Below are 14581 nucleotides of genomic sequence, written 5' to 3'. Positions count from 1 at the left end.
GAGGAAAGAAGCTTTGACAGAAACTGCTCCTCACTCTTATCTTTCTTCTGGATGGAACTGTGTTTTCTCCTGCAACCCAGAGCCCTAAGACCACTGTATGGGATTTGTGAGAAGTTAGTTTGCTTTGAGTTCCTGGGAGATAGAAACAACACTCCTGACTGCTAATTAAGGGGTTAGCTCTTCAAGTCACCCCAGTTATGCACTGGAAGAAAGGTCTACTTATAATAGTCAGCCACTTAAAATCTTATGGAGTGCAGTTCTATTCTGACAACATGAATGTTGGAGTTGTCTCCACAGTATGTTTGGGTATTTTATTGGTGAATAAGAAAGATTGGCAGAAGCAGCTGAAATGGCATCTATCCAGTGAACAGCAGGGTTTTCACTATGAAAAATCAAGGTTGAAGATACAATGTTCTCAGAATGCAATTTCTCTGGATTCCTTCCCTTCTGTGTACCATAATACTGAGAGTCTCATCATAAAGAAGACAGTGCTGAAAGTCATTCTATGTCCTTACAGAAACTCTCAAACCCTGCTTGGAGATCATCAATATACCACTCATTGGTTTCACTATTCTTTTTTTTTTTAAATAATAATTTTTGTAGAATCATTACCATAAAAAACTGCAAAACATTTTTCAGATTGAAGATAGGAAGATTCCCTTCTGAATACCTTAAATGATTACCATATTTTAGTTACTCACTATTAGTACTATATTTTTACCTTGATTTCACTATTCTATACAGACTCAAATGAGATATACTGACATAGGGACTGTGGCAATGGGCTCAAGTATGTCAGAGATGATAAGGATGGCAGAGCGTTGTTTCACATCTTTTGGGCAGTTGCTAGGACAGGTTACGCCTTGAAGAGGAACCGCATGCTTGGAAAGGTGAAGGGACAGCGAAGGAGAGGAAGACCCACAATATATGGATGTACACATAGTGGGAATGGGTTTGAATGTGTCAGAGACTGCGAGAATGGCACAGAATAGGACAGGGTTCAGAGCTTTTGTTCATAGAGTTGCTATGAGTTATGCTCAATGGTATCTAACAAAAACAATAATTGGATATTTACAACCTCTCCTGTAGAAGCAAACATTGATGCCCTTTATCGCCATACCTATTGAATACTGTAGGGAGCTCTGGTAGCTTGGTGGTGAGGAACAGTGATGCTAATCCAAAGAAACGTGGTTCAAGTCCACCAGCTGCTCCACAGGGTAAAAATGGGCAATTTACTACACAGGTGTAATTTGCTTAAATTAAGTAAAATGGGTCATTTGTTCCACAGGAGAAAGTGGAGCAGTTGTGTAATTTATTGCCTCTGTAAACCCACAGGAGGTCATCCATGAGTTGGTTCTGACTAGACAGTACATAACAACAAGCCAATACTGTATTTGAAGTCCTAGCCAGAAGAAGAAAGCAAGGCAGGGAAATAAAAAGCATCTAAACTGCAAAGAGGAAGTAAACAAAAAAAAATCTCTATTTGCAGATGACATGATTCTATATATAAAAAATATGGAAGACTCAGCAAGAAAATTACTGGATCTACTTGACCAGTTAGGGTACACAGACTAAGGTGCGTCTGGTACAGGCCATGGTCTTTGCAATCACTTGTGATGCGTCAGAGAGTTGGACAATGACTAGGGAGGATAGAAGGAGAATTGATGCCTTTGAGCTTTGGTGTTGGAGAAGAGTGCTGAGGGTGCCATGGACTGCTAAGAAAACAAACACACTCATCCTGGAGAGGGTTAAACCGGGCTGCTCCTTGGAGGCAAGGATTCTGAGGCTTTATCTGACATACTTTGGTCATGTTGTAAGGAGGGACCGGTCCTTAGAGAGGGACATCATGCTTGGGAGGGTGGAGGACAGGCCCAGGAGGGGAAGGCCCTTTGAGAGATGGATTGATTCAGTGACTGGGGCAATTGGGATGAGTGTGTCAGAGACAATGAGATTGGCACAGGACAGAGTAGAGTTTAGAGTTGTACACAGGGTCGCTATGAGTCGCAAGTGTCTCGATGGCACATAACAAAAACAACAACAACTTGACCAGTTAAGCAAAATGGCAATATTTGTGTGTTGTCAAGTTGAGTCAGAACCAACTCACAGCTGACCCTCCAGTGTATTTTCAGACAGTTAACTGCAGGAAGAGAATGCCCATCTTTCTCTCATGAAGCAGCTGGTGGGTCTGAACCACATGTCTTTGAGCTGGCACTAAGTTACCAGAGCTCCCTCATACACTGATAGTGTGGCTGTAAAGTGGTGAACATGGAATGAAAGACAGTTCAGTCCCTCCTTAGAATATTAGGAATGGACATACCATTTGATCCAGCAGTCCCAACATAAAGTGTTTATCCCAACTAAGAGTTGCTATATGAACATCAATTTTTATTACAGTATTATTTATAATAATAAAGAGTTGGAAACAACCTAAGTATCTATCAGTAGACGAACGACTAAAGAAACTTATGGTAGATGCATCCAGTGAAGTATTATACAGATCTAATATAAAATTTAGGTATGAGACTGTCAGGAGAACAAACAGGTTCATCCTGGAGAGGGTAAAACCAGGTTGCTCCTTGGAGGCAAGGATTCTGAGGCATCTGACATACTTTGGGCATGTTGCAAAGAAGGACCAGTCCTTGGAGAGAGATACCATGCTTGGGAGGGTGGAGGGAACACACAAGAGAGGAAGACCCTTGATGAGATGGATTGAGTCAGTGACTGGAGTAGAGGGTAGGTGTGTCAGCGACAATAAGTTTGGCACAGGATAGAGCAGGTTTCTGAGCTATTGTATTATCGGGTCACTATGAGTTGCAAGCGACTTTACAGCACATCACAACAACAACAAACACTGAACCAGTACTCCAATCAGAGATATAAAATATGCAAACTGATTTTAGTAGAAAGCAGATAGAGAAACTCACCACAGACTCTGCAGAAGGCTGTGTAGCTCCATCTTTTTTCTGAAACAAATGTTAATTTGATGGTGTTAGGAAGGCACAGGTTTTTGAAAATATGTACTTCATGCTTATGAAGTGACAGTAAGTCAGTAACTAAGTGAAGATGTAGATTCCAAAACAATAAATAGTGACATAAATATAATTAACTTACATTCAAAAGTTGCCTATATTTTGGAGGAATTGTAACTTCTCTTTTACCCAACTCTTCTATGTGGGTGGAATCCATTGGATCCTAGAACAAAATCACACACAGATACTGTATCATTTATTAGTTGAGAAGCTTACATGTGTATGTTTTGTTTTGGGGTTTTTTTTGGGGGGGTTTCTATATGTGTATTCTGAAACCAAATACCATTATTAATTTATGAAGCTCATCAGATGAAATAGAAATCCTAATAAAAAAAAAAGATGAAATAGAAATCCTTAAGAAGCCAGTATTGAAGGAAAACCAAAACTAATTTCATACAAATGTTTTCCCCGTTATTTAATCAGTTCACCCCATTTGCAATGGTAGGAAATATGCAAAATATTGTACCAAAGTTGTATCCTACGTATGAGATATTTTGATTGAAAATGTTTTTATTATATAATTTTTCCAATATGTATATTAATTACTAGCAAAATGGATCTCTATAAATCCTAAATTCTAACTCTATCAGATTTAGAATTATTTTTTAATTCTCTGAAAAAGAAAAAAAAATCACAGATGCTTGAATGGCCCAGGCCACTTAAACTTGGATTATCTGTCTGTTGTTACTCAAGTTAGCTCAAGCGTTACCCCTACTCATTGACAGTGACTCGATTCCAACGTAGAGCCTCCATCAGATTTCTGCAGCTCTTGGTTTTTATAAGAGGAGATGGTTTATCTCTATCCCACAGTTGGAGAATTCCAACTGCCAACGTTTCTATCAGCAGCCTCATAGGTTATACCACCACAGCCCCTTCAAGTATTATCAGCATCTGCTTAATGCAATGCAACATTAACTGTCTCCAATTAAACAGCTTCATGTCTATAATTTAGGTAGATACAACACTGGAGCTTATCGCAATAGAGACAGAGGGGGGGAAAATATCCACATATAACTGGATAGCTGGACAACAATTCAAATTCAAGCTATTCTAGGGCCAAATGGATTAACTGTTAAGTCTTTGGCTTATCTTTTTATTTTTATTTGGTTTTTTTAAGAAAAAACCTACCAAAAGAACCTATCATTTTCCTACTCAGAATAGGAACAAAGTGACAGGAGGAAATCTCTAGAAATCAAAAGAAAGTCAAGTCATTGAGCTTAAATCTTGAGGACAGAAAATAAGTATTTGTAAAAAAAACAGCTGTATCTCAAGGCCATTTTCAATACAAATAATCAACAATCATTTGCTGAATCAATGTATTTACAGTAATTACTTCAGGACAAACTATTTAACCATCAATACTACATTTAAGTTGCTATTACTGACACTGATATTGTCTTTTTTCTAGTAAAGTGATAGATTATTAAGTATTTTCTCATATTTAATGACCTATCCATTATATATACAGACTTTAAGATCACATACAGAAACTTCTGGTCCGGTATATTTTGTATCATCTTCTTTGGTTTCTTCAGGTTTCCCCAAAGTGTCTACTAAGTCATCCAAGGCAGCATCAATGTCTGACTGGAAAAGAAAGCAAGTAGAAATGTTACACATATTTTACTTTGGATTTTTATGAAATAAAACATTTCTGATAGAAACTGCTAAACACTCAAAGTTCTCCAGTACCAAAATAGTTAAAATCTGGTTTCTGACAGACCCTGTTATTTAGAGTACAGATAAAAACATTCCTGTGAAAACAAAATTTTCCTAAGTTAAAAAAGTATTAACTACATGGATAAAATTATGTGCTCATTAAAGCTGCCTCTCTAATGTTCATTACATATATACACACAAAACCATTTTCCTAAAAGTCCTAAAAGTAAAAAATACTTGGTAATTCTTGTTTACCAATGATTTTCCAGAGTAATGTACAAAGAATGGCAATAAAACCTCTGCAGAGCACGATCTCTAAATATCTATTTCAAAAGTGGGTAACCCTGTGTCCTTTCACTTATGTTGGTTCTTATGTGCATTTGTTTCTTGAAGACATCTACAAAACAGCTACGACCAGAAGAGATGTTAAACTTATAAGAAGTGATAATTTACTGTTAACATGGGTTTTCATCAGTATAATGAAGGGAAGTCTGTGCTATTTTTAAAGCTAGGAATGACCCATTGTTGTTGTTGTTTTTGAGTGCCATCAAGTCAAAGGCAACTCATAGTGACCCTATGAACGACGGTCGTCAACACCTGCGTGACTTTCATCCTTTCTCCAGGTTCATAGGGTTTCTGGAGGCAAGCTATTTACAGAAGTGGATGCCACTCCTGCTTCCAAGCTTGTTTTAATCGGGGAGCGCCACCAAACACTGTCCACCTGGGAAATCATTCTCACATTTGACACATCAGTGTCACAGTGTTCAGCTTCAAAGAGTATTATTTTATTCAGATTAAAATAAAAGCTTAAAATGTTGCCTTGTTGTGAAGATTTACTTCTTGGCAACATTCTGCACTAATTTTGGTGTTTGCTGTATTCATATCAGCCATAATCATACATTGGTAAAAGAATTTGTGATCTGTTAATTATCTTTAGACTTTGTCCATTTGTAAGTTACAGAAATAGAGCAGCTTACTATTCTTTGGTAATACCTCTCGCTGAAGAAGGTATATTTTCTTGAGAGAAAACTACAATGTCAATTCCATGGTTAACTACTTGAGTTTGTATAACTTAAGTTTATAATACAAACAGTACATCATGCATGTAAGAAAATCAAATAAATCCATCATATTAGCTTCAAATAGTATTTCTTGTAGTGACAAATACAGTTGTGGTTAGGTGACATGACTGATGGTGACCCTATGAACAACAGATTTGAACTCTGTCCTATCCTGTCACATGAGCCCATTGTGGCAGTCACCATGTCAATCCACCTGGACTAAAGTTTTCCTCTCCTTCACCAACACTCTACCTTTCTGAGCATCCTTTCCCTCTCTAAGGAATAGCCCCTCCTAGCAACATACCTAAGTATTTAAGTATGTGAGGTAAAACGTCATCATCTTTGCCTCCAAAGAGCACTCTGGCTGCACTCTTTCCAAGATACACTTGTTTGTTCTTTTGGCAGTCCATGGGATATTCAGCACTTTTCTCCAACACCACAGCTCAAAGGCATCAGTCTTCTGCATCTTTATTCATAGTCCAGCTATTAGAAGCATAGCAGGTGTTTGGAAAGACCATACACTGAATTAGCCACACCTTAGCCCTCAAACTAACACCATTACTCCTCAATAATTTGGAGAGGTCCCTACCTTCAGACTGGCCAGGTAATTGTCCTCCAAATTTCCTAACATAGACTGGTGAGCACATCCAATGCTCCATCCGTTAATACAAACAAGCCAATTGGTATCCCATCGACTCCTGGGGCCTTATTTTTTGCTATTGCCTTCAATGCAGCTTCCACTTCCTCCTTAACTACCATTGGCTCCTGCTCAGTCAGTTCTTTTTGATACAGTCATTCTGTATATTCCATCTTCTTTTGATGCTTTCTGCATCATTTTGCATCCTTAAATATTGCAACTCAAGCCTTAAATTTGTTTTTCACTTCTCTCAGCCTAAGAAATGCAGAGCAAGTTCTTCCCAATTCCAGTTCTCTGCACTTTCCATAATAATAATTCGCTTCATCTTCTTGAGCTGCCCTTTGAAATCTTCTGTTCATCTCTTTCACTTCAGCATGTTTCCCCTTTGTTTTGGCTTCCTGACACTCTAGCACAATTTTTACAGTCTCTCTGACATCCATTTTGGTGTTTTTTTTCTCTTCTGTCTTTATAACGACCTTCTTTCTTCATGGATGATATTCTTGATATCATCCCATAACACATCTGGTTTTTGATAACTGATGTTCAATGATTTAAACCTATTCTTAAAATAATCTTGAAATTCAGATGGAATATATTTAAGATTATATCTTGGTTCTTGCAGACTTATTTTAATTTTCTTTGTCCTCAATTTGAACTTGCACATGAGTAACTGATTTTTTGACCCATAGTCTACCCCTGGCCTAGTTTTGACTACTGATACTGAATTTCTCCAACAATTCCTTTCACAGATATAGCAAATCTGATTCCTATGTAGCCCATCAGGTGAGGTCCATGTATAAAGTCATTGTTTGTGTCTTTTTAAAAAATACATTTGCAATGAATAAATCAGTGAAAATACAAAATTTTCCAGACTCATTTCTATCACCAAACCCATATTTTCTGAAGATCTTCACCACTGGGCCAATTGGCAGCATCATGATAGATGGAGACAAAATTGAGGTTGTTACAATTACAGCTTGCTTGGTTCCATAATCAACAAGACTCTTGGTACCAGCAGTCAGGAAATCAAAAAATGAATTGCACTGGGAAAATCTGTCAGGATGTCTCCAGAGTACTGAGAAGCAACAATGTAAGTCTAGAGACTATGGTGCACCTGATCCAGGCCATGATCTTAGCAATTAATCACTATGTATTAGGGATCTGGACAATGACTAACGATGACAGAAGAAGAATTCACGCCCTTGAGCTGTAGTGCTGGAGAAGAGTCTTGAAAATAACATGAATGGCCAAGAAAACAAATAGGTCTGTCTCAAAGAGTATGAAACCAAGTTTCTCCTTGGAAGCTAGGATTTTGAAGCTCTATCTCACATACTATGGGCACATGGCCAGGATGTACCAGCCCTTGGAGAAGAACATCATGCTTGGAAGGGTAGAGGGACAGGCGCAGGAGAGGAAGATTCCAGATGAGATGGGTTGACAATAATTGAGGCAATGGGGGGAAGTGTGTTGGAGTCAGTGAGACTGGCTCAGGACAGGGCAGGCTTCAGAGCTGTTGTACACAGGGTTGCTATGAATTGCAGGCAATGTGATGGCACATAACAACAACAACATTCCTTCTTCACTGTTTCCAACTATCGCATTTCAGTCATCAATTAGGATTAACTCATCCTGAGTGCATGTTTGGTCAATTTCAGACTGCAAAATTTGGTAAAAATTTTCAATTTCTTCCTCTTTGGCTCTAGATGTAGGAGCATTTATTTGAATAACAGCGATATCAACAGGCCTTCCTTATGTATGTATGGATAACATCATATCATTCATAATATATAGTATTTCAGGATAGAACTTGAAATTGACTTTTTTACTATGGCCATTCTTCTTCTGCTTTTCATTCCAAGCTTAGCAGATATGATTGTCTGATTCAATGTGGCCAAAGCTAGTCCCTCATCTCACGAATGCCTAGAATGCCAATGTTCATGCATTTCACATCATTTTTCAAAATGTCTTGTTTTCCGACATTCAAGCTACATACATTCTATGTTCCAATTATTAAATGATGTTTGCCATTATTTTTCCTCATTTCGACTGATTCTAACCTGGATTCTATCACTACTACTGTAACTATCCGCATTTCTCTACTGTTCACAGGGTTGTTAGAAGCCTGTTATTTAAGAAGTGGAGGGCCAATTCTGCTTCATAGTCTGTCTTCATTTGGGAGCTCTGCTAAAACCTGTCTACCATAGGTAACACTGTGGCATCTGACACACCCGTGGCATAGCTTTCAGTATGACAGCAACCCACAAGTTATTTCAGTACAGCAAACTGGTAGAGAAGTGCTGTCCCAATTAGAACAATCTTCTCTCCAAACACAGCAAACTGATAATTTAGTTCATAATTATTAATAAGTGGTTGTTGTTGTTGATTGACATCAAGCTGAATGCAACTCATAGCGACCCTATGAACAAAAGTCCTGAGGCCTTTCTATAACTATGTTCATTTCTCAAAGTTCACAGAGTTTCCAGAGGCATGTTATTTAGGAAGTGGATGCTATTCGTGCTTCTAAAAATAACCAGTAAGATGTATATAAAAGTCAAAGGGGGGAAAGGAGGGGGCAGGGAGGCTGAGGGTGGAGGTGGTAAATCACGGGGTCACAGAGTTTTGTGGGAGGAGGGCTAGGGAGAAGGAATAAGGAAAGATCCAGTGGGGATGTGAAAAGATGGGGTAATAATAGGCATAAATGAATGGTGATTAATTTATTAAAACACGTTGTATAGGAATAACTATATGAAACAAACACAACAAACATAAATGACAAACAAGGTATACAAATTTTATGTGCAAACCAATGCAAAATTTAAATAGAAAATGGGTCCTGGATTCTTCATCTACAGGAAATTAGATTATGACAAACACTAAGAATCTATAGTCATTTTTAACTCCCCTTTTACACACTAAGCCAATAATTCACTAAAATCTTATGATGTTGCCTCTGTAACACCTCTGCATCATTCCCCACATGTTCAATCTATCAATATGTATAAATCTAATTTATACAGTCACAATTTATACAGGACGGCTGAGAGGGCCTCTGATCAACCTTCCACCTCTCTGTCTTTGCCTTTTCATCCTTCCCATACTGTCCCTTCAGGCCTCTGAAGCTCTGTTTCACTCGATCTGTTCTCTAGTCCTCAGAGGCTGCCACGTCAGGCTGAATCACATATCTAACTCACCTTGGCGTTCTCACTGGCATTCCATCAACCTGTCTTTCTGGTCTTCTAGAACCACACCCTCACTCACCTGCCCAAGATTTCACCCACACCAGAAAGCCCTCTGTGCCCTGGACACACCATGCTATTTCCCACCTTGATAGATTCGGATGCCTGTAATCCCAGCTATCTCTCCATGCCTAGATCAAACTGGACCTCTAGTTCTTTCAAAGTCTGTGCTGATTTCCCAACTGAGACAGAACCCCTGGATTCCTGATCAAACAGCTTCTGATGAAGCTCTTTCTTTTTAACTCTGAATTACACTCTCAGTTAGTTTGTCTTCTCCTCCACCTCTAAGTGGGCCACTCTGCAGCCAGTGTGTGCAGAGACCACTGCAATTATTTAAATGTCCTAGGTACAGAAAGTGAATGAATGAATGAGGCTTGTGGGGAGAGATGGAAGGCAGGTTTGATGAATCCCTATTTTACAGGGGAAGAATTAAACTAAAGAAAAGCTGGCCATGAATTCCAGTGCAAATCAACACACAACAGAATTGTATACAAGCCTCTTTTACTATTATCACTGGTGGCACTAGTTCATTAAGCTCAACCAAAAGTGGTAAGAAGCTGTCCTGCAATCACAAGAGAACATAGCCGGTGTCCACCAGCCGCTCGATGGGAGAAGGATGGGCACTCTCCTCCTGTGTGAATAAATGCCCCTCGAAACCTGCCAGAGGGTCAGCTATGTGTCGGTTAAGACTCAAGGGTACACAGCAACATACAACATTTAGATTGTTCTAATATATCTAGGTCTCTGCCTCAAGTGGATCCATTTTTTTAAAAAAGTGGATTTATTTTTAAAAGTATTTCATCAAAGTACTTCTCATCACAGAAGAGAGAAAGGTGCTTCCATGGGGTGGAGGGTAAGGCAGTGCAGGAGTGGTCTGTTGCTAGAAAAAAAAATCAAGTATTCCACTTTAAGTTTATGAAAAGAATGCCTTTACTCCACAGGTTCTCACTATTAGTTTGGATAAAAACCAAAGTGTCTCCTCCTAAAAAAAAAAAAAGCTAGGAAAAAAAACTGTTGTTCTAGGAAAAGTGTCATATATTTCCTTTCATAACTTTCTTTTCTTGATGTATGATGAAAAGTCAGTGAAGGAGAGGAAGACACCCCTTGCCCCCCACTGAAATGCATTGAGACAGGGATATCTGCAATGGGCTCTCATGTGTCAGAGATGATTATGATGGCACAGGACAGGGCAGGGGTCAGGTCTGTTGTTCAGAGGGTTGCTTTGAGTCATACAAGAGACTCGAGGGCACCTAACAACAACATAACTTTCTTTAACACCTAGCCTGCAGGAGATTACCCTCCCCGTTTTGGAAACCCAGGATATAAACAGTGATATAAATAGTTATTACTGTTCTTTTTTCTATGTTCATCTCCATTTTCTTATTTCAGCTAATTGTTACTTGAATTGCTTACTTGGGGAAAGGCTTAATAGCATTTCTGGGGGAGATATGACCTCTAAATTGATTATCGTGTGGTGGTGGTGGTGGTGGATGTCACTGAGGAAGTTCTAACTCATAGCAACCCTGTGAACAAAAGAAGGGAATCTTTTCTGACCCTGCAACATCTTCACAGTGCTCGCTATGCTTAAGTGCAGTGCTGCAGTCACTGTGTCAGGCCCTGTATCTCACTGAGGATCTTTTCCTTCTGTGGGAAGAAAAGCTACATTACTTCTCTGTGTATTCTTGGGCTAGTATATAAGCAGACCATTAAACAATTTAAAGGAGACTCACTACAATTAGCACGGCACACCCATTCGCCTTCCGAGAAGGTCTGCTATGTCTTTTCTGAAAACCTCCTTTGTCTATTCACGTAAATGCATGATTTACTTGCGTCAAAATATCCGGTGCTGATATTGAATGCTGAGAGTAATGTTTATTCAATTGCTAATGGAAAATTTATTTGCTTCAGTTCAAACTCATAAATTTCAAAGGCAGACTCTGTATCAACTCATATTTTCATTTTCTTGGCATGAGCACCAGGCCAAATATATATGACAAGTGCTGATACAGTATTTTTTAAATTAGTAAATTCAAAATCATTTTGGATGCTACTCCATTCACTTTATATCCCCCAAAAGCATGCTTTTCTTCACAAAAAGCCACACACAAAAAAGAGGAATTGAGTGTGATTTCACTGGAACCCTAAATGTTAGTGAGAATGGACGGAGATCGTGGGAGGTAAGGACTTCACCATGCACACAGTTCTGGTAAGGGAGGCACTGTCAGCACAGAGGCCCATCCTCCTTTGCATCTGTATCTATACTTACCTTGTCCTTTGGTTTGTCAGATGTCACAGTTACACCAGCAACCAGACTCTGTGCACTGTCACCTGTGTTCTTTGATTTAGTCTAAGAATAAGAATGAGAGAATGACATGATTAAGTATCTCTGGATGATGACTCTGGAGACTACGAGTTTCAAATGTCACTAGCAACTGCTAGTTTACCCTGGTGGTAAATGATAGTGAAATGACTACCATCTACCACGCAAGAGGCAATGCTGGGCACCATAAACGCTGGATTTAAGTGTCCATGTATGTAGCAAAAAAAGAAGTGGGGTCAGTCATGGACTATGGTACACTGGAGACCATAAACTAGATATAAAGGCTCTAGTCAACTGAATTGATTGTTCCCAAATATTCTGACTAGGTTATATGAGAAATGTGCACTTTAGCTCAAATAGTCTGACTTTAATTATTGGAACCCAATTAAAAATTATTTTTAATACTGTAAGACAACAAAATACCCATGTGGCCAGATTTAACTGGTGGGCCACAAATCTGTGATCTTTGATATAAAATATAAATTTGAGCAGAATTAGTTCTTGTCTTACAAGAGCTCACCATGAACGACATGTTCTTCTCAGAAGTATTTTCCTAAAAGTAGATCATCATCTGTAATAAAATGATCCTATTTCTGATTTGAGGTTGTGTAGGTTCATTAATTCCACAACAACATTATTTATTTTTTCTTAAATGAATGAGGTAGTGTATGCAGGGCACCCGTGTAGGTACAGCCGTGTGGAGAGGGATCTAGAAGGCAGCTCTAAGCTAAATTCTCCTGACCATGAGGAACCAGAGCTGCCTACTTGGCGGTCATGGCTGGCCACAGCTGCACGAGGGAGAGGGCTGGGTCATATACCCCTGGACTACTGCAGCCCGCTCAGGTTTCTATAGAGCATGAATTTCTACAAGAGTGTTTTCCAAACCTCAAAACTAGTAGATCTACATTATCATACACAATATATGAAGTACAGCCCCAGAGATTCAAACACAAAAACAGATATGAATAAAAGAGACCAAATCTATTGATGTCAAGTTAATCCCAACTCATGGAGACACTAGAGATAGAACTGCTTCACAATGTTTCCAAGGTTTCAAATATTTATGGAAACAGATTGCCATATTTTCCCAACCATGGTGCAGTTATTGAATTTGAACCGTTGACCTTTCTATTAGCAGCCCAATACTTAACATACTGTGCCATAATGGGTTCTTGGAAATGTGAATTAAGTGCTGCCAGGTTGAGTATGACTCACAGTGAACCAACGAACAATAGATCTGAAGCCTGTACTATCTTCCTCAATTCTGACAAGCTTGAGTTCACTGCTGCTGACTCTGTGTCAATCCATCTTCTTGAGGGTCTTACTCTCTTTTGCCGTCCCTCCACTTTTCCAAGCATGATATCCCTTTCCAAGGAAAACAGGCCCTCTTAAAAACATGCCCAAAGTATGTAAGAGAAAGCTTCATCATCTTTGCCTCCAAGGGGCATTCAGGCTGCATTTTTTCCAAGATGTTTCTCTTTGGGTTTTGTTTTCTTCCCCAATCTATTCAGTGCTCTTCTCTAACACCACAATTTAAAGGCATCAATTCTTCTCCTGTCATCCTTACTCACTGTCCAGTTCTCAGATGAAAACATAGCAAGTAATTAAAAAGAGCACGGTTGAAATCAGGCACACCTATCCTATAAGCTGAAATCACGGCTCTGTAGTATTTTGGAGAGGCTCTTACAAGCAGTCCTTCCCAATGCAACACATCTTTTGATTTCCTGACTTCTAGTACCAAGGGTGTTGATTGGGGATCCAAGTAAGATGAAATCATTGACAACTTGAATTATTTTTCCATCTATAATGATGTTGTCTATTGTCCCAGAAGTAAGAAGTTTTGTCTTCTTGATTTTGAGATACAATTCATATTGAAGGCTGATGATGCCTTTGGCCTTCTGAAGCAAGTGCTTTAAGTACTCCTTACTTTTAGCAAAAAAAAGTTTTGTCATCTGCATAATGTAGGTTGTTTATGAGTCTTCCTATGATCGTGATGCCCCAGTCTTCTTCATAGAGTTCAGCTTCTCAAATGATATGCTTATTGTAAAGATTGAATAGGTATGCAGACAGGATATGGCCCTAACCACTCAGTGTTTCCCTGCTCGGTTCAGACAACTGTTTCTTGATCTAGGCATAGGTTACATATAAGCATAAGTAAAGGTTCTGGAATTCCCACTCTTCTAAATGTTACTCATACTTTGTCATGATCTACACAGTCAAATGCCTTTGCAGAGGCACTAAAACACAGAAAGACATTCTTCTGGCTGGTATTCTCTGTTCTCAGCCAGGATCTATCTCGCATCAGCCATGATATTCCTGGTGCCACATCTCTTCTAAATCTAGCTTAAACTTTTAGCAGTTCCTTGCCAATACGTTACTCCAGCCATTTTTGGATGATCTTCAGCAACATTTTGCTAACATGTGATATTAATGATATTGTTCAGGCATTTCCATACTGTGCTGGATTACCTTTTTGGAGCATCAAAACAAGCATGGATCTCGTCTAGTCAGTTTTCCAGGTAGTTCTTTTCTGAATTTCCTGGCACAGACTGGTGAGCATGTCCACAGCTGCATCTGGTAGTTGAAATATGTCAAATGATTTCTCATAGATTCCTGAGGGTTTATCTTTTGCCAATGCTTTC

The 14581-nt window shown here is 39.0% G+C and overlaps 1 protein-coding gene across 1 annotated transcript in view; it reads right to left on the bottom strand.

Moving 5' to 3' along the window:
- Positions 1-14581, bottom strand: part of LOC102869293 (calpastatin-like) — a 91621-nt gene that overhangs the window by 58856 nt on the left and 18184 nt on the right. Inside the window, exons 5-7 of the mRNA XM_006885395.1 lie at positions 11886-11966; positions 4515-4613; positions 3112-3192 (exon numbers count right to left, since the gene is read on the bottom strand). Coding sequence (XP_006885457.1) covers positions 3112-3192; positions 4515-4613; positions 11886-11966 — 261 coding nt within the window. The remainder of the gene's footprint in view (positions 1-3111; positions 3193-4514; positions 4614-11885; positions 11967-14581) is intronic.

The sequence above is a fragment of the Elephantulus edwardii genome, unplaced genomic scaffold, assembly GCF_000299155.1.
Source record: "Elephantulus edwardii isolate Elephantulus edwardi_28Jun2011 unplaced genomic scaffold, EleEdw1.0 scaffold00043, whole genome shotgun sequence".
Lineage (NCBI taxonomy): Eukaryota > Metazoa > Chordata > Mammalia > Macroscelidea > Macroscelididae > Elephantulus > Elephantulus edwardii.
This window is presented reverse-complemented; position numbering and strand designations above follow the sequence as displayed.